Source organism: Rattus norvegicus, chromosome 3 (assembly GCF_021556685.1).
Source record: "Rattus norvegicus strain SHRSP/BbbUtx chromosome 3, alternate assembly SHRSP_T2T, whole genome shotgun sequence".
In the NCBI taxonomy this organism is placed as follows: Eukaryota; Metazoa; Chordata; class Mammalia; order Rodentia; family Muridae; genus Rattus; species Rattus norvegicus.
In genome coordinates this window covers 76,903,385-76,922,168 of record NC_141536.1, presented here as the reverse complement: position 1 = coordinate 76,922,168, position 18,784 = coordinate 76,903,385, and the positions used below count along the sequence as shown (strand labels likewise).

The following is an 18,784-nucleotide window of genomic DNA, read 5'->3' as shown; positions in this document are numbered from 1 at the left end:
GCCTGGCAATCTCGAAAGGGCATCACAATGCTGGCCACCTTCAGAGCAAGGGGAAGGGCATTTGGAAGACCTGGGCAGGCTGCCTTTTCACCCTCCTAGCCTTGGGTCCCTCACGCTTCAGGCTATGGCTCTTTTCAAACCACTTTTTAAATATCCTACCAAGGTACTTTCCTCCAGGAAATTCTCCTACATCACTTCAGTCACATGCCTTTCCCAAACTCCACAGAGTAAGCATCTAGGGCTCTCTTCTGGTTGATTGTTGTGATTAGTTCCCATGGTTACCTAGTTGTAGCCTCAGTACTGCTGCAGAACAAATACCCATACCTAAGGCATGCCACAGGCAAGTGTTTCTTTCTTATACCATGGAGGCATGGCTAGAGGATGCTCTCGGCGGCACTCCAGCATGTGCGTCTGGGATGGGGAGACAGTGTTCCATCCATGATCGCTGAGCCTACGCAGCTGGTTGTGCTACAAATGGTGGATCCAGCTGATGGCTTGCTCCTCTTGTACTCACGCTGGAGCTGAGCAGTTCCTTGAGGGGGTCCCTCTACTACTTGTTGATGGCAGAAGCGTAGAACAGAAGTGCTCTTTGAAGGCCTGTGTTTGGAGCTGACAGCCGGTCCTGCCTGTGTTCCATTGGCAGAATGAGCCATATGACCAAGGGCAAAGTCAACACTGTTTTGTTTCGTTTTTTTTTTCCGGAGCTGGGGACCGAACCCAGGGCCTTGCGCTTGCTAGGCAAGCGCTCTACCACTGAGCTAAATCCCCAACCCAAGGGCAAAGTCAAGAAGTGAAATATTGCCTGCTACAAATCCACAGAGTAAAGGATATGAATATAAGTGATGGAGTCATACCGTGGGCTGGGGCTACAGTTTAGTGGCAGAGACTCTGGCTAGAATGCACAGGGCCCTGGGTTCCACTTCCCCCGTCCCACACTCCCTCCACAAAAAGACCCATTTGGTAGTACAGACCTATGATGCCAACTACTGGAGATGCTGAGGCAGGGAGATCAAAAGTTCAAGCCTCCGGGTTAGAGACATGGCTCAGCCGTTGACAGCATTGCTTCCCTTGCAGAGGGCCAGAACTCAGGCCTCAGCACCCATGTTGGGTGGTTCACAGCTACTTGTAACTCCAGCTCCAGGGGATCCAACACTGTCTTTTGGCAAGCACCTACACATGTGCAAACACACACACACACACACACACACACACACACACACACACACACACACAGAGGCAGCAAGAGACATGAATAAAAATGGGGGAAAAATCTTTGTTTTAAAGTTCAAGGCCTGCTTAGATAACAGCTGCCAAGGCCAGCCTAGGCAACTTAGTGAGACCCTGTCTCAAAATAAGGAGAAAAAAAAAGAGGGCTAGGGGCTGTGAGTTAATGATGGAGAACACTCCCTTCCTACCTGCAGGCTCAGTGCCCGGTTCTTTTTTTTTTTTTTTTTTAAGAGATTTTTTTTTTTAAAGACTTATTCATTTATTATATATAAGTACACTGTAGCTGTCTTCAGATACACCAGAAGAGGGCATCTGATCTCATTACAGATGGTTGTGAGCCACCATGTGGTTGCTGGGAATTGAACTCAGGACCTCTGGAAGAGCAGTCGGTGCTCTTAACCGCTGAGCCATCTCTCCAGCCCACAGTGCCTGGTTCTTTGTCAGTTGTGTTCCACATGAGACAGCCCTTAAAGCAAGTCACCAGTAATCTTTAAAAAAGAAAAAAAAGAAAAAAACCCAAACAAACTCCCCAGCTGCCTAGACTGCACCCCCGTCCCTGTGTGTGGGACTTGCTGGAGCTGACCTTCCAGCTACGCCATGCTCCACACAGACCTTCCTAACAGACCCAGCAGCCTTTCTGCTGTGTCCAATGAAAACTCAGATGAAATCAATGAAATCAGAGCCAGGTAGTGGTGGCGCACACCTTTAATCTCAGCACCTGGGAGGCTGAGGCAGGTGGATCTCTGTGAGTTCCAGGACAGCCTGGTCTACAAAGTGAGTTCCGGGACAGCCAATGCTACAGAGAAATCCTGTCTCAAAACCAACCAAACAAAAAGCCTTAAAAACCTTAAACAAATCCCCCCCCCCCCAAAATCACAAAGTTTTATGCAAATTGACTCCAGGCAGTCACTACCAATAGATTGAAGATAGTCCAGGCGCCCAGGAGGCCCTGGCTGCTTATCATATGTGACTTTATTATGCACCAGACACTTCTGCTGTGCATGTTATGTTGTTCTTCAGTCAACTATGGGGTAGGACAGGCCTATGCAGCCTGTTTGAAGGGAGGTTGCTGAGGCCGGGATGTTTAAGCTGCCTGAAGTCACACAGGTATAATCCACCAGGACAGGAGTTCAAATCTCCCTCGGGTCTGCATGTGGTTCCCCTCAACTTTGCCTTCTGTATCCTTCTTCACCAGGTCAGGAGGGCCGTACCACTGTGAAAATGACTCCTCGCTCAAGAGGTTCCAAGGAGAATCTGTCGCCTCCATTGGGAGAGTGCCTCCTCGAGCGTGGCCGGCTGTACCAGGGGAACTTAGCTGTGACAACACTTGGGTCCCCCTGCCTGGCCTGGGACAGTTTGCCAACCAAGACCCTGAGCAAGTACCAGAACTTCGACCCTGAGGTGAAACTCGTGCAAAACTTCTGCCGCAATCCAGACCGGGATGAGGAGGGCGCGTGGTGCTTTGTTGCGCAGCAGCCTGGTTTTGAATACTGCAGCCTCAACTACTGTGGTGAGCAGCTCATAGAGCATGGCAGGGCAAGGACGGAAGACAGGTGGGTTCATTACAGCCTGACAGAAACCTGGCTAGGGGTAGGTCCTATTCTTGTTTCATAGATGAGTAAACGGAGGCCCTGAGCAATTGTTGGCTGGTCACCGAGGTGTGCCTAGGCTCTTAACCTCGGAGTCAAACGCCTTCCAATGCCCCTGGGGTCTTGGGAAGGTCTGAGGTCCCAGCCACTGCCCGGTCTCTACAGATGAAGCGGTGGGAGAGGAGAACCATGACGGGGACGAGTCCATCGCAGGACGCACCACCGACGCGGAGTTCCACACCTTCTTCGATGAGAGGACTTTCGGCCTTGGGGAGGCAGGTGAGACACCGCGTCTCAGTGGGACGTGAGGCTGGAGGCCAGGATGGGCCCCTCACCATCTGTCTTGCTCTGCAGACTGTGGCCTGCGGCCTTTGTTCGAGAAGAAGTCCTTGACAGACAAAACGGAAAAGGAGCTTCTTGATTCTTACATAGATGGGCGCATCGTGGAGGGCTGGGACGCTGAGAAGGGTATCGCCCCATGGTGCGTCCTGGACAGATCTACAGGCCCACAGAAGGCCTGCCCCACCCACAGCCGCTGTAGGACCTGGCTCTGCAGCTGACATTAGCAACCACCCTCTAATTTTCCTCAGAGCTACCTCAGCCAGCGTTGCCATGTCTCCCAAGTAGATGAGGCCCAGCAGGCTTAAGTGGCTCATTCTCAGCCACACTGCTTAGTCAGGACTGTATCCAAGTCTGACTCCAGAGCTGTGCTGATCTATGTGAAGTCTACACTGGGAGAGCTCTGGTCCTCTAGGGCAGCCAAGTCAATATGAGATTGAGCCCTGGAGGCAACCCTGTCCCATTATCTTTTTTTCTTTTCTTTTTGTTTTTTGGGGGAGGGGACTCTTATGTAGCAGAGGCTGACCTTGAACTTGATGCTCCTTGCTTCTACTTCCCAAGGAACACCAGGACTCTTAATCTCTGCTAGGGACTAGGCTCCAGTTCCTAATGCACTCTGCTTCCCCATAGGCAGGTGATGCTTTTTCGGAAGAGTCCCCAAGAGCTGCTGTGTGGAGCCAGCCTTATCAGTGATCGATGGGTCCTCACTGCTGCCCACTGCATTCTGTACCCACCCTGGGACAAGAACTTCACTGAGAATGACCTCCTGGTGCGCATTGGCAAGCACTCCAGAACCAGGTATGAAGCTAACGGCTGACGGTGATGGGCTGGGCTCTGAGCACTAATTCAGGGCTCTGGGCACAAGGGCTCACATAGATGACTTCTCAGCATACCCACCAAGAAAGCCCATATGGTCATGCCCTGGTCCATTCCAGACACCAGAACATGGTCCCGGTGGGAGTCTCTTTTAGCTATGACTATTGGAACAGTACATGTGGTGTGTGCCCGTCTCTGTCTGTGGGCCTATGTGACTCAGAAGACTGTGTGTGACTTGCTCAGTAAGCTGATGATCTCATCAGTGGTTCTTCTCTGTTGGGGTCTGCACAGATATGAGCGGAATGTTGAAAAGATCTCCATGCTGGAAAAGATCTACATCCACCCCAGATATAACTGGCGGGAAAACCTAGACCGTGACATTGCTCTGCTCAAGCTAAAGAAGCCAGTGCCCTTCAGTGACTACATTCACCCCGTGTGCTTGCCAGACAAGCAGACAGTAACCAGGTCAGCACTAGGGCCTGGCCCATATTTGCAGGTGTCAGTTCCATGGTGTGAAGGCAAAAGTGCTTCCCTATGCTACTTTCTAAGCTGTTGGTGCCAGAAGGCTGTCAGGGACCATTCTCATCAGGTCCCTCTCTTTCCCTAAAGTTTGCTCCAGGCTGGTTATAAAGGGCGGGTGACAGGCTGGGGCAACCTTCGGGAGACGTGGACAACCAACATCAACGAGATACAGCCCAGCGTCCTGCAGGTGGTGAACCTGCCCATTGTAGAGCGACCAGTGTGCAAGGCCTCTACCCGGATACGCATTACTGACAACATGTTCTGTGCTGGTAAGGCTGTGTGTCTTGGGGCCTGGGAAGGAGCTGGGACAGGGGTTGTCAGGCTTGAGATGTGGTATAGGCACACACCTGAGCACTTACAAGTCAGAAGGCTTCAGGTAAGTGTCTGAGGCTGTTTTTGAAGGTAAAGGAACATAAAGCTTCCATGCTGCGCGCTTGCCTAACAAGCGCAAGGCCCTGGGTTCGGTCCCCAGCTCCGAAAAAAAGAAAAAAAAAAAAAAAGCTTCCATGCTGTGAGGTCTGAGGTATGTGTGTGTGAGAGGAGGGAGAGGGTAAAGGGAGGGAGGGGGGAAGAGGGAGAGGGGGAGGAGAGGAAGAGAGAGAGAGAGAGAGAGAGAGAGAGAGAGAGATTGACCTGTAATACCTGCTCAATAACTCTTGCTCAGCAGAGGTCCTGGTACAAAAAGAACATCCATTTTGCCACTCAGCACACATTTCTTTTTTTTTTTTTTTTTTTTTAAAGATTTATTTATTTATTATATATAAGTACACTGTAGCTGTCTTCAGATACACCAGAAGAGGGCATCAGATCTCTTTACAGATGGTTGTGAGCCACCATGTGGTTGCTGGGAATTGAACTCATGACCTCTGGAAGAGCAGTCGGGTGCTCTTAACTGCTGAGCCATCTCTCCAGCCCGAGCACACATTTCTTGAGTGCCTATTGTGTCCAGGACAGCATTTGAGAGTACACATGCCAATAAACATATCTAGAGCACCTGTTCTAGATAACGGCTCTGAGGAAAGAGCAGAGTGAGAGAGGCTGTAAGGGACAAGTCATCTACACCCAGTGGTCAGAGGAGGTTAGAGTCAGTCTTTTCTCAAGCCGGTTAAGCAGAGACTGGAAGGAGTGTAGATGAGGGATCAGACATAGAGCAGGGGCCTAAACCTGGCTTTGGAGACAGATGCTGCTGGTTCAGGGGTGCTGAGGTGGGTGAACACTCGGTTGGCCTGAGGAACAGCAGGGAGGTCTGTGGGGTTGGAGAGTAGTAAACTCAGTGATCCCATGGGGGGTAGGGTGAGGTGAGAGAAGAGGGCCAGGTGTAGCGGTGGCATCTGTAACATCAGGGCCAGGTGTAGCGGTGGCGTCTGTAGCATTGGGGCCAGGTGTAACATGAGCACTCAGGGACTGGAAGCAAGAGCATCATGTGGAATGAGAGGCTCATCTGGCTACAGTAGGCCTCTCTGGAGGCAGAGGCAAGGGGGAATCTCTTAAGCTATGGGGCAGCCAGAACTACATAGAGAGACCCTGTCTCAAACAACAAAACAAAATTCAAGCTAACATGTGAGAGCATCTTGGTGTTTTTATTGGGACTGTACTATGTTCGTTAAAACATTTGATGTTGACTATAATAATGACCAAAGTGTTTATTCACTTCAGTGCTGTGAGGCGTCCTGTCTTCTCGGGTCTACGTCGGTAGCTTTCTGGAATGCTGAGATATTCCCTGGCCCTTCTGTTCTGCAGCCCCTTCCTTATACATTTATGTTTCATCTCATCCTCTTTTTGAGATAGAAAGTAGTTTTCCTGACCCCTCACACACACAGACTGCGTGTTAAGTACTTAGACCCACTAGTTTTCTGTCCTGTAACATTATTTTCTACTCTTATCTTTCATATGTCGTGTGTGTTTGAGAGAGTATGGGGTATGTATGTATTGATGTGGATTCATACACATGTGGGAACATGTGGAGTACAGAGGCTGAAGTTGGGTGTCTTCCTCGGTCACTCTCTATATTTATTTATTTACTGAGAAAGAGTCTCATGTAGTCTTGGCTGACCTGGCATTTGCTGTGTAGTTCCAACTGGCACTGAACTTGGGGATTTGCCTGTGCTTGTATTAAAGCCCTGCATGGCTCTGAGTTGTTTAGTAGCTATTCTTTTTTTTTTTTTTTTTCGGAGCTGGGGACCGAACCCAGGACCTTGCGCTTGCTAGGCAAGCGCTCTACCACTGAGCTAAATCCCCAACTCCGTAGCTATTCTTTAAAAAATTTTTTTTCTCAGATAGGATTTTACTATGTAGCTTAGGCCAGCCCACTGTCTACAATGCCCTGCCTCAGCCACCTAAGTACAACTGGCTTACTTAAACAAAACAAAATTTATTATTATTGTGGTGTTACAGATTGAACCCAGAGCCTTGAGCTAAGCAACTGCTCTAACACTAACTATATCTCAATTCAACTAAGTCATAAGACTTTGGATTTAAGGGTTCCTTTGTACTTTGGTATTTTAATAATTGTGAGTTAATAATTGTGATGAAGATTGTGATTTTATGGAGTTGATTTTTATTAACTCATTATTTTGTAATTATTGTTTTATTTGCCATCATATTTTCCCTGTGTTATTGTCTTAGTGAGGGTTTGTATTTCTGCACAAATATCATGACCAAGAAGCAAGTTGGAGAGGAAAGCGTTTATTCAGCTTACACTTCCACATTGCTATTCATCACCAAAGAAAGTCAGGACTGGAACTCAAGCAGGTCAGGAAGCAGGAGCTGATGCAGACATCATGGAGGGATGTTATTTACTGGTTTGCTCCCCCTGTCTTGCTCAGTTTTCTTTCTTTCTTTCCTTCTTTCTTTTTTTTTTTTTCTCTTTTTTTTTTTTTCGGAGCTGGGGACTGAACCCAGGGCCTTGCACTCGCTAGGCAAGCGCTCTACTGCTGAACTAAATCCCCAACCCCCTCAGCTTGCTTTCTTATAGAGCCCAAGACCACCAGCTCAGGGGTGGCACCACCCACAATTAGCTGGGCCCTCCCCTCTTGGTCACTAGTTGAGAAAATGCCTCACAGCTGGATCTCATGGAGGCTTTTCCCCACTGAGGCTCCTTTCTCTGTGATAACTCCAGCTTGTGTCAAGTTGACACACGAAACCATCTAGTACAGTTTTTATTTTTAAAAAGTTATGTATTTATGAGAGTTTGCATTTTGCTTTAGTGCTTATCTATCTTTTGGTCTTATTCTTTTTCTTTTTTCTTTTCTTTTTTTTTTTTTTTGTAATAAGCAAAGGCGAGGTTTTTTTTTTTTTTTTTTTTTTTTTTGGTTCTTTTTTTGGAGCTGGGGACCGAGGCGTAATAAACCCCAAAGGCGAGGTTTATTATGGAGATCTATTACGGAGATCTCCAGGCTGACACGTATCCCGCGCAGGAGACAGAGATGTCGACCAGTCTTATTCTTTTTCAAGATGCCAATTCCTTCCTTCCATTTTCTTTCCTTCTACTGTGTGGCTTTTTATTTTTTTTAAAAAGACATGGTCTCATTTAATCTAGGCTTGAATCCACCATATATAACCTTGAACTTCTGATGCTTCCCCAATCCTGCCCATCCAGTGCTGGGATTATAGGCATGGACCATCAGTTTATTCAGTTTATGAGTATTGGAATATGACGGTGCCACTTCAGCCTCCTGATTACAGGTGGGCAGGAACACACTCAACCTTTAACCTCTGTAGATTTTTCACTTTCTCCTTTTTGTTCGTTTATTTTCAATCTTTGGGACAGTTTCATGCACCAAACTAGCCTCAAACTCACCATGTAACAGAGGATGATCTTAAATGAGTCCTCCCGGCTCCAACCTTTACATTGTTGATTTAAAGTTCGTACCATGACATCTAATTTTTTTTTCAAAGATTTATTTCATGTATGTGGGTACATTGTCACTTCAGACACCAGAAGAGGGCATCGGATCCCATTACAGATGGTTGTGAGCCACCATGTGGTTGCTGGGAATTGAACTCAGGACCTCTGGAAGAACAGTCAGTGCTCTTAACCACTGAGCCTTCTCTCCAGCCAGACATCTAATTTTTAAAGTTTACTATTTTTAGATTTGTGAGTCAAGCTTTTTTCTGCATGCACCAGTTTGCTTAAAGATATTTTATTCTGATAGTTTTGTAGTTGATTGAAGGTGTCTTACTAGTTAGGTCTTTTTTTTTTTCCTCCTATGGTCTGGTTAGTTTCCATGTGTTTCTGGATGGGAGTGTTTCTACTGATTTGTCTTGTTCTGTTTAAAGATATGTTTCTGCCTTTATCCTATATGTGTTTTAGTTTATATGTACATTTTAGCACACTAAATTAGGTTTGGGTGTCCTATTTGAAAGTGTTGTGGTTTGGGGGTACTGGAGAGGGCTGTGACTTGACCAGAGTGGAAATGGCGAGAAAAGGCTGGAGTTGGGGCATCTTGACAGGGAAAGTCAGCAAGCTTGCTAAAGACTAGATACTTAAGATGGGGAAATGAGGGGCTGGAGAGATGGCTCAGTGCTTAAGAACACTGACTGCTCTTCCAGAGGTCCCGAGTTCAAATCCCAGCAGCCACATGGTGGCTCACAACCATCTGTAATGAGATTTGATGCCCTCTTCTGATGTGCTTGAAGACAGCTGCAGTGTACTCATTTATAATAAATAAATTAAAAAAAGATTAAAAAAAAAAAAGGATGGGGAAATGAGGTCACATGGCTGTAGTTCCTTAAAGGAAGTGACTCCTGAACTCTGTTGTTCTTCCTTAAGGCTTCAAGGTGAATGACACCAAGCGAGGAGATGCTTGTGAAGGTGACAGTGGGGGACCTTTTGTCATGAAGGTAAGCTTCTCTAAAGGCCAGGGGTTGGTGGGTAATACAGCACCTGGACCTGACTATTGGAAATCCCACTTTTCTTCCTCAGAGCCCCTACAACCACCGCTGGTACCAAATGGGTATTGTCTCCTGGGGTGAAGGCTGTGACCGGAATGGGAAATATGGCTTCTACACGCACGTGTTCCGTCTGAAAAGGTGGATGCAGAAAGTCATTGATCAGCATAGATAGGTTTGTGGGTGGGTGAGAGACCCACAGTATGGGATCCTCATTGCAAAATCACAGAAACCAGTCAAAATATTTTTGTGGTTTGTTTCTGTTCTCAATAAAAGTGATTGTCAGTAAGTCTTGGTGTGCCCAGTGCTGTTGACGGACAACTCTCTGGACTGGGCTCTGGAGGAGGCGGTGATGTTGCTAGACAGACAGGTCTGCAAATAATCCACTCTCCAGCACAGGCCGGCAGAGAGCAGAGGCAGAAGATGAATTTGTGAGCATTTAAGAATGTTTCATATCCTAACCTTGATGCATTATCTGGTTTAGTCTTCACAAAAGATAGGTGTTGAGCCTCACAGGAGGTAGATAGGTAGGTAAGTAAACAGATTTGAAGAAGTAACTTGTCCAGTCAGACATTTAGAGTTCAAAGCAGTGGGGCTGAGGACAGGACTCAGTGTAAAGCCCTGTGTAACACTCATGACTTGACTTTGGATGCCCAGAGTCCACCATGTAAAAGATGGATGTAGAGCCAGGCGGTGGTGTATACCTTTAATCCCAGCACTCAAGAGGCAGAGGCAAGTGGATCTCTGAGTTCAAGGCCAGCCTGGTCTTCAGAGTGAGTTCTAGGATGGCCAAGAGAAACCTTGTCTAACAAAACAAAACGAAACAAAACAAAACGAAACAAAACAAAAACTAAAAAAAACAAAAAAACAAAAACCCCCCCCAAAAAAGCTAAATGATAGTGTACTGGTCTGTAATCCCAGCATCTGTGTATAATATATACCACATATATATGATTTATTGGAGTGGTGTACAGGCGGAGGTCCAGTAACTGTTTTCTCCACGGGCTACACTTCAGCTGGTCTTCATTCTGTGTTGGAATTTGAACAAGTTCTGATACCAGTGAAGGAGCCTCAGGAGCAGAGTCAATGAACTTGCCAGAGAAAGGGAGGAAAAGCAGGCAAAAAGCTTCCTTCTTTCATGCAAGCTGGACCAGAAGGTGTGGCTCAATTTTAGGGTGAACTTATCCATCTCAAAATGACCCAATTGAAAAATGTTCTTTCAGGAATGCCCATCTGCTTGATTCCAGATGACAATCAAGATTTTAGTCATAACTTCCTACATCTTCCATCATGTCATCCAAATGGTACACTTATGTCCCCAGGAGGCTCATGTCTGAAGCACTTTTGAGATTACAATTTGATGGTATAGAGGTACAGGCTTCTCATGTGACCTCTAAATTGATGTTCTGCCTCGAATCCGATGTGTATGGAGCCCTGGTTGTTCTGGAACTCACTGTATAGATCAGGCTGGTCTTGAACTCAGAGATCTGCCTACTTTTATCTCTGGGCTGGGATTAAAGGCGTGGGCACCACAGTCTCTGGCATGTGAATTTCAGCAGGTGTGAAACCTGCTGACACTGCAGAACGGTGTGAGGCATCCCTGAGCTCCAAGGCAGGAGTGAAGACGAAGGCCTGTCTGCTTTAGGTGTAGGATAGGGCACCGGAAGTCATGTCCTTGCAGTTTCAGCTTTGGAGCTTCAACCGATACACATGGTTAAAAGTGGGAAGGCCAAGGATAGTGACAGGCAGATGGATCTCTGTGAGGCTGGCTTGGTAGACACAGTAGTTTCAGCCAGCCAGGGCTAAATGGTGAGATCCTGTCCTGACAGACAACAAACCAAGTGCAAGGGCCTCTACCTTTACCTCAGCTCCCAGCCCTTCTCTTCTCTGTCCACTGAGTGTTCTTGTATACCTCAGTCTCCGATTTGAGATCCTCCTGGATTAGCCTACCAAGTGCTAGGATTAGGACTATAGGCATTTGTCACCACTGGATTGGTTTTCATATTCGGTACACAAAGGAACAGAATTAGGACAAGTTTTTGGCTTATTCTGTGGTTCTGGTTGACTGAAAATAAATGAAAGGACAAAAATGGGGTACACTCCCAGTGACATTACATTTTAAAGGGAAGACAGACCTCAGCAAACCATAACAAACCCTCCTCTACCTGGGCTCAGTACCCAGTTTTCCTTAAATAGGGAATAAAACAGTTGCCTTGCACTCCAAGACATGGAACATCTTGGAAAATAGGTATAGTTAATGTAAATTTTATTTGAGGACTTTAGGGAGAAGGGATTAAGAATATATTAAGAATATATTATAAGGAGCTGGAGAGATAGCTCGGTCATTAAGAGCACTGACTGCTCTTCCAGAGGTCCTGAGTTCAATTCCCAGCAACCACATGGTGGCTCACAACCATCTGTAATGAGATCTGATGCCCTCTTCTGGTGTGTCTGAAGACCGCTACAGTGTACTCATATATAAAATAAATATTTAAAAAAAGAATATATTGTAGCTCAGGATGTTACTGGTGTATTCCTTTAATACCAGCACTGACTGAAGAGGCAGAGGCAGGTAGATTTTTAGTTTCAGAGAAAGTTCCTTAGAGATGTCCCGGAGCTTGCCTGGAGTCTCCCCTAGAACCCAGAACTTTTTACTCATGAAGCACTTTTCTAATTATGGAGGAAGACCCTCCATTTTTCTGGAAGTGAATCTTCACATTTTTGTACTCACTCAACCCTAAGTATGACGAAATTAGTCTGGACCAAAAGATATTGAGGCAGAAAAACAGCAAGCTCTCCCAGATGCACCACTGAACCCAATTCACTTGTGGTATGAGAAATGCTGGCCCAAGCCAACACCTGAAAACAATCTTTTGTCATTGGTACAGCAAAGTAGTAGGATGCATAAATATCCCTCCACACCTGGAGGTGACCAGAGGAAGGTTGTAAACCAAGACCTCAAAACAAGGAGAGATGAGCTTTCTCTATTCCTTGGGTCTGCATGTGGACAGCAGTACAGCAAGGCTTTCCTGTTCCAAAGGAACTACAACCTCAATATGTTTGTTTAGAGAAGGTAGACCTCAGCAGACCATTAACAGTTTCACCTCTACCTGGGTTCAATAAACTGACCCAGCTTTTCTTAAATAGGTGACAGAAAATAGTTATCCAGAACTCCCAGAGCATCTTGGGAAATGGGTATAGTTAATGCAAACTTTATTTATAAAAGACTCTTAAATTAGTTGTCTCATGCCATGCATTCATACAGAATACAGTGTCCCTTCAGGGCTACAGAAGAAGAGCTCACAACTCAAAAGGAACTATTAAAAGAGTTTCTAATGGCTGAAAGCTAGGAAAAATTAGGACAATTTTACAAATGAGCCATTAAAACAAAACAAAAAAAGATATGGAACCTACTCTGAGCTGAGGGAGCAGCTGTTTAGAAGTCTGTACACTAACCTAACCCACAGTCAGTCTTCCAGAAGCAGAGCATGTGCAGACTTGAGCTGCCACTGCTCTTCCCCATCTGCAGTCTGATCCATACAACCAGTTTGTGTACAATGAGGCCTGCAGTGGCCGCTTCACACTATAGGACTTCTAGATTAGTAAACTAACGCTGCAGAGTGCTGAGGGATGGGCAGCTTCATTTGCGACTGCTCTTTATTCTCTCCAGTCTCTTTTTCAAGTCATCGATGTTAGCTGTGGAGGAGGAGGAGGTCATGGTTCCTGCAGAGTGGGTCTGGTTGGAATCCAGGTCTGAGTGCTGGTGCTGCTCCCGGGACTCCCGGAGCTGTGAGAGCTTGCTGTGGAGCATGTCTGTGGAAGAGGCGACTGGAGGAATTGCTGGTTTGGAGAGCAAAGAGGTCAGTGGAGGCCGGTCATCTTGCTATTGAGAGAGGACAGAGACATTGGCTAAGTTCAGGGGAAGCAGTCAAAATACAGCTTTCAGCAGTGTGTACCAAGGTCAGCCTACTCTGCTGTAGGCCAGCCTGTCACCCCTCTCTACCCCACACAGAAAGAAAGGACCAATACCTTTGTGTTGTCAAGACCACACCGCTGCCGGAGAATTTTTAGCCTTTCCAGGTAGACAGATGGCCCCACTTCTTCTCCATTTGTGTTACCTAGAGAGGACACTGTGCTTGTGGGGGTGGGCACACATGTGACCTCCATCTGAGGGGAAATGCCTACAGAGGAAAATGAAGGAAGCACATGTAGATACCCATACATCCCAACTTCCAGACTGCAATGGTCAATCTATTACCAAAGACAACCAATAGTTTTCTAGGGCTCTGTGGCACAGCATATGTTTATCATAAACAAGTCCCTACCAACAACAAAAAAAATGAAAGTGTCTGAACATCTCCACTGTACTCAAAACCTGGAAAAAAAAAAAACCCCACAAGGATCTACCTGGACTTAGTGATGCAGGCTGGTCTCAAGACACAACTTCACATTTATAAGTTTAAGAATTGACAACAAAAGGGCCACCTGCTTACACCCTCGTTATGTGAAGGCTTAAATACCAACAATCACAGGGCTGACACAGGCAATCCAAAGTCCCTAAGCTACTTCTGAGTGCATGAGTGCCTGACTTAAAAAAATGAGGGTATATGGCAGAATCAATTATGTTGGGTTGGATAACATAACAGACACTAGTTTTTCACATCTACAGAAAAGAACAAGGGATAGGAACTATCTATCAATAGTCTTGAAGAAGAACAACACCGGTTCATCTCAATTCCTAAACTTCTAACAGCAAACAGTCATAAAGTGCAACATTTAAAAGGCCTAACTTATAGGGCTGAAGAAGACTCAACGGAGAGTGTGAAGACAGGAGTCTGAATCTCCAGGATTTAAATAAATGCTGGGTAGGCATAGCAGCTGACCCACAATCTCAGCATGCAGGAGGCAGAACTAGGAGACTCCCGGAGCAAGCTGGTTCCAGGTCAGAGGCCCAGTGCTGATTTATAAAATGGAGAACAATGAGCAACAGAAGACAACATTCAGCATCCCTTCTGGGCTTCCACAAGCTCCTGCAATGACACACATGCCCATACACATACAGAGATGCCTGTGTACACGTGTAATAACAGAAAACAAACAAACCTAACTTGGGGCAAGGATATGGCTTAGTGCTAGAGACAGAGTGTTTGTCTAAGGACTGGCAAAATGGCCCAGCAGTTAAGAGCACTGACTGCTCTTCTAGAGGATCCATGTTTGAATACCAGCACCCACATGACAGCTCACACCTGTTAAATCCAGTTCCAGGGGCTCTGATGTTCATTCTCTTCTGGCTTCCAAGGGCACTGCATAGATGTGGTGCACAGACACACAGCAGACAAAAAAACCCACACATGAAATAAAAATAAATTTAAAGAGACCACTACAACAAAGAACTCTGGAACAGGAAAAGGAGAGTTTCTGCGGCCAGGTAAATCACTGGTCTACTGTTACCTGGTGTTAGGTTTACCATCCTTGCAGAACTTTAAATGGGTTGGAGAGTAGTCATTTATGGTGTCAAAACTTAACTGGGAGAGCAAAGCTTTAGCTGAGCCAGCCAGATGCAGAGAGGACCTAAACCACACAAGGCGCACACTTCTGACAGGCATCAAGCATGAGAGAGCACATGCTGACTGCTCTGCTCTGCCCTGAGGACAACAACTTTGGCAGCTGGAGTTGCCTTTGGTTCCGTTTATAACTGAAACCTCCTTTATCTTCCTTTGTCTCTCTCTGTGAGCAGCAGTTTTCACAGTGACTTTTCACTGTGGGGACAGTAAAATCTCAGTCTGAACTTTGGCTGTGCATCCATTTAATCCATTCCTAAAACAACTGCAGAATGCCAATGTTGTTCTAGGTAACTAAACAGTTTGTAAAAACCTTTCGGGCAGATCTTTTCTTTCTCTTCTCTCTAACAGGGTCTCATGTAACTCAGTCTCTGTATAGCCAAGGATAACCATGAACTTCTGATCCTCTTCAGATTACAGGCATGCATTCTCATGCCCAATTAATGGGTACTAGGGACTGAAACTAATTCTTTGTACATAATAAACAAGCACTCTACAAACTGAATTTAACGTCAGTACCTCTCATATGGATTTTGAATTTTAGCTGAGAGTGACAGACACAAAACAAATAACAGATACTATTATTTATGTTAGAAGTGGGAAATGTGCTGGGTGTACTGGCATATCCGTTTTAATAATCTCAGCACCCAGGAGCAGAGGCTGGCAGATCTTTGTGAACAGGATCGGAACAAGACTAAGGAATTGGCCAATAGGCTCTTTTAGAAGCAACAGCACTGTATATAAAATGGCCAATGCGGGGTTACAAATGTATTAGCGTCAGAGTGTATCTGGAGCATGCACAGAGCCCTGGCTTCAATCCCCACATAAAGAACAACAGAATGACAAAGCCAGCACAAAGGCCCCAAGGAAACAGTGTGGGGGTTGGTGGGGCTGGGAGCAGTAGCTGAGGTCCCAAAAGTATCAGGGAATCAGACAACACAGGACACTCAAAGGTTTTGTGTTCTAGAAAAATACTTGGAAACTCCTTCTAATACTCTGTGTGGAAAAGTGGACAAACAGTGAAGGTGAGAGTAGGGAGAACACACAGGAGGGCACTGTGGTGCAGTTCAGGTAAGAGAGAACACTGTTATCCACCAAGTAAAGGGATGGGGGGTGTGAGTGGATCCTGTACATGGTTTGTAGATAGAGCCAAAGGGTTTCCTGATAGGAAGAGAAGACCAGAAGCTTTAGTTCTCATCAAACTAAGATAAAGTTGGTATCAACAAGAATGGCAATGGAGGGCTGGAGAGATGGCTCAGTGGTTAAGAGCACTGACTGCTCTTCCAGAGGTCCTGAGTTCAATTCCCAGCGACAACATGGTGGCTCACAACCATCTGTAATGAGATCTGATGCCTTCTTGGTGTGTCTGAAGACAGCTACTGTGTACTTATAAGTAATAAATAAAGAAATATTTAAAAAAAAAGAAGAAGAAGAATGCCAATGGAGTAGGTGGCTTGCAACTATTGTGGCTATTTCTGGAAGTAAAGAAGGAGGCACACCTGCTGAAGTGGGAATGCGGCCTTTGCTTTCCCTCTCCATCTCAATCACCCGAAGGCCTCTCTCAACATAACTCTGAAAGAACTGTGAGGAATTTTTCAGAAATGGTTCAATGTCAGTATCTGAATATTTCTTCTTATATTCATATAACTCTGCTAGGCCCTGGTTAAAAAAAAAAAGAGGTAGGGATGGATATAAGTTAGTGTTCCACATAGAAAACCACACCTATTTGATTTAAACCCTTCCATCCCCCTACACCCCCCCCCCCCTTTCCTCTAGTTTTACTCCCTCCACCCCCCTTCAGGTTTTTTGTAGACAAGGTCTTATTATATCACTTTGACTGGTGTAGAACTTCGCCAGTTCCTAGGTAGATCAGATTATCCTCAAACTTAGAGCAATCACCTGCCCTAGCCTCCTGACTGCTGAGATTACAACTGTACCCCAACACCTGCCTTTTTGTTATGCTTGCTTTTCTGAGATAGTCTCAGTATGCATACAGTTCAGGCTAATCTCAAACTGCAATTTTCTACCTCAGCTTTCCAAGTGCTGTAACTGCTATTTGCCACCATACCAGCCTTGGGCTTTCCTTCTCACCTCCTTAGTGTTCTCTTTAGAGCCAATCTTCTTAAAAATCTCAGCTAAGAAATCATTTACTTTGGCCTTTGATGATTTTTCATCCTAATAAATTGAAAAACACAAAGGAATGGTTAGAGTTGAGCAAATGAAACGATGGATGCTGACAGAAAGTATTTCAAAATACAGGCCTTGCAGGTGTGGTTCTGCTGGTGCAGGAAGCCCAGAGCTGAAGAGCTCAGAGGACAATCCTAGTAGTATTCTGGTTATGAGTGACTCTAGTCTAAGGATTCTGCCTCAATTCTGAGGACGAGTTGGTTCATTCCCTCCCAGGTAAGTAGAGCTCACAATGGACTTACTTAGTAATCCATTGATGCTTTGGGCACAGACGTAAAACTCTTTTTTAGAGATCAAAAGCATGTGTTCACTACTCAAGTGTTTTAAAATTGTTAGGCAGAAATGGTTATAACAGCAAACCAAGAGACTAATTCCTTTGATTCCTAAGACTCCCCTGCCCCACCCCTTGGAAGTCAGGTTACTCACTATTCGGGAAGCTCCCTTTTCTGTTTCCTTATCAGACTTGCTCCCAGTCTGGTCCATACTGTGCTTCATCATCCGGCACAGGTGGGCCTCCAGTTCTGACTCATTCTTATTATCAATCATTGTAAGGTGGTCTAGGATCTGAAGGAGACAGCAGATTCAAATGCTAGCAATGACTTCCATTAAATTTACTCAAGAGACCAGATGTTGTTCTCACTCACCTTAGGTCCTTTTAATTTGCATAAAGTATGGAGAAGGGTCTTTAGAGTCCTTATAGGAAATTCACTTTTGCATTGCTTCAATTTCTCTTTGGGAAAGACCTTCATGAAAATGTGGATGTCCAGAAGGATTCGGTCTAGGTTAATGCTGTTGATGGTGTCAGGCAATAGTCGAACCATTCTCCATAGACACTATTAAAATAAGAAACCAGGGGGTAAAGAGATGGCTCAACAGTTAAGAGCACTAGCTACAGTGGAGTGGTGGCGGCACATACCTTTATGGGAGGCAGAGGTTAAGTGGGTCTCTGAGTTTAGGCCAGTCTGGTCTACAGAGTGAGTTCCAGGATAGCCACGGATACAATAAAGAAACCCTATCTCAAAAAACCAAAACCAAACCAAAACAAAAAGCATTGGCTTTGGTCTGGAAGACTCCAGTTCCAGAGGATCCAATATTTCACATAAACATATAAGAAGGCAAAACATCAATGCACATAACAACAATCCATTAAAAAATAAGAAACAAATGGAGTGACTAAAAAAATGAAGATAATTTATCATCATTTTTCTAAATTCAAGGCTCTTTAGATGAATGTGTGCTCTCTATGTGTACAATACTGATTTCTATGTGTGTGTGCATATCTGGAGACCAGAGATGGACATCGGGTATTTTCCTCTATTACTTTCAATTATGAGGCAGTCTCCCATTTAACCTGGATCTTGCTGACTCAGTTGGACTGGCTGGCAAGTCACAGGGATCCTCCTGTACTGTCTCTGTCTCCCCAGTGTGGGGATTACAAACAAATACCTCCTCACCCAATGTACATAACAAGCACTTTACAGACTAAGCCATTTCCCTAGCTCTCAAGACTCTGCCTGAGATAAGATCTCATTATGCAGACTGACCTTAAATTTAATTCTCCCGCCTTAGCTTTCTAGATGCTGGGATTACAGGTATGTAAGATATAAATGTTGGTCACATCCTTCAAGTTTGGCTGCTAAAACTTAAAGACAT

The 18,784-nt window shown here is 45.4% G+C and overlaps 2 protein-coding genes across 9 annotated transcripts in view; one reads left to right on the top strand and one right to left on the bottom strand.

Annotated features, from left to right (window-relative positions):
* F2 (coagulation factor II, thrombin) overlaps window positions 1-18,784 on the top strand; it is a 40,695-nt gene that overhangs the window by 3,820 nt on the left and 18,091 nt on the right. For 2 of the 3 annotated variants that reach the window (XM_087650270.1, NM_022924.2), the window contains 8 exon segments: window positions 2,423-2,737; window positions 2,982-3,095; window positions 3,171-3,297; window positions 3,786-3,953; window positions 4,263-4,436; window positions 4,581-4,762; window positions 9,265-9,335; window positions 9,418-9,672. In XM_087650270.1, the coding sequence (XP_087506396.1) occupies window positions 2,423-2,737; window positions 2,982-3,095; window positions 3,171-3,297; window positions 3,786-3,953; window positions 4,263-4,436; window positions 4,581-4,762; window positions 9,265-9,335; window positions 9,418-9,558 (1,292 nt within the window). In that variant the 3' untranslated portion in view covers window positions 9,559-9,672. 3 annotated transcript variants of the gene reach the window in all.
* Window positions 12,580-18,784, bottom strand: part of Ckap5 (cytoskeleton associated protein 5) — a 103,068-nt gene continuing 96,863 nt past the window's right edge. For all 6 annotated transcript variants that reach the window (XM_087651838.1, XM_087651835.1, NM_001426928.1 and 3 more), the window contains 6 exon segments: window positions 17,776-17,964; window positions 17,558-17,695; window positions 17,036-17,119; window positions 16,444-16,603; window positions 13,413-13,564; window positions 12,580-13,266 (listed from right to left, as the gene is read on the bottom strand). In XM_087651838.1, the coding sequence (XP_087507964.1) occupies window positions 13,024-13,266; window positions 13,413-13,564; window positions 16,444-16,603; window positions 17,036-17,119; window positions 17,558-17,695; window positions 17,776-17,964 (966 nt within the window). In that variant the 3' untranslated portion in view covers window positions 12,580-13,023.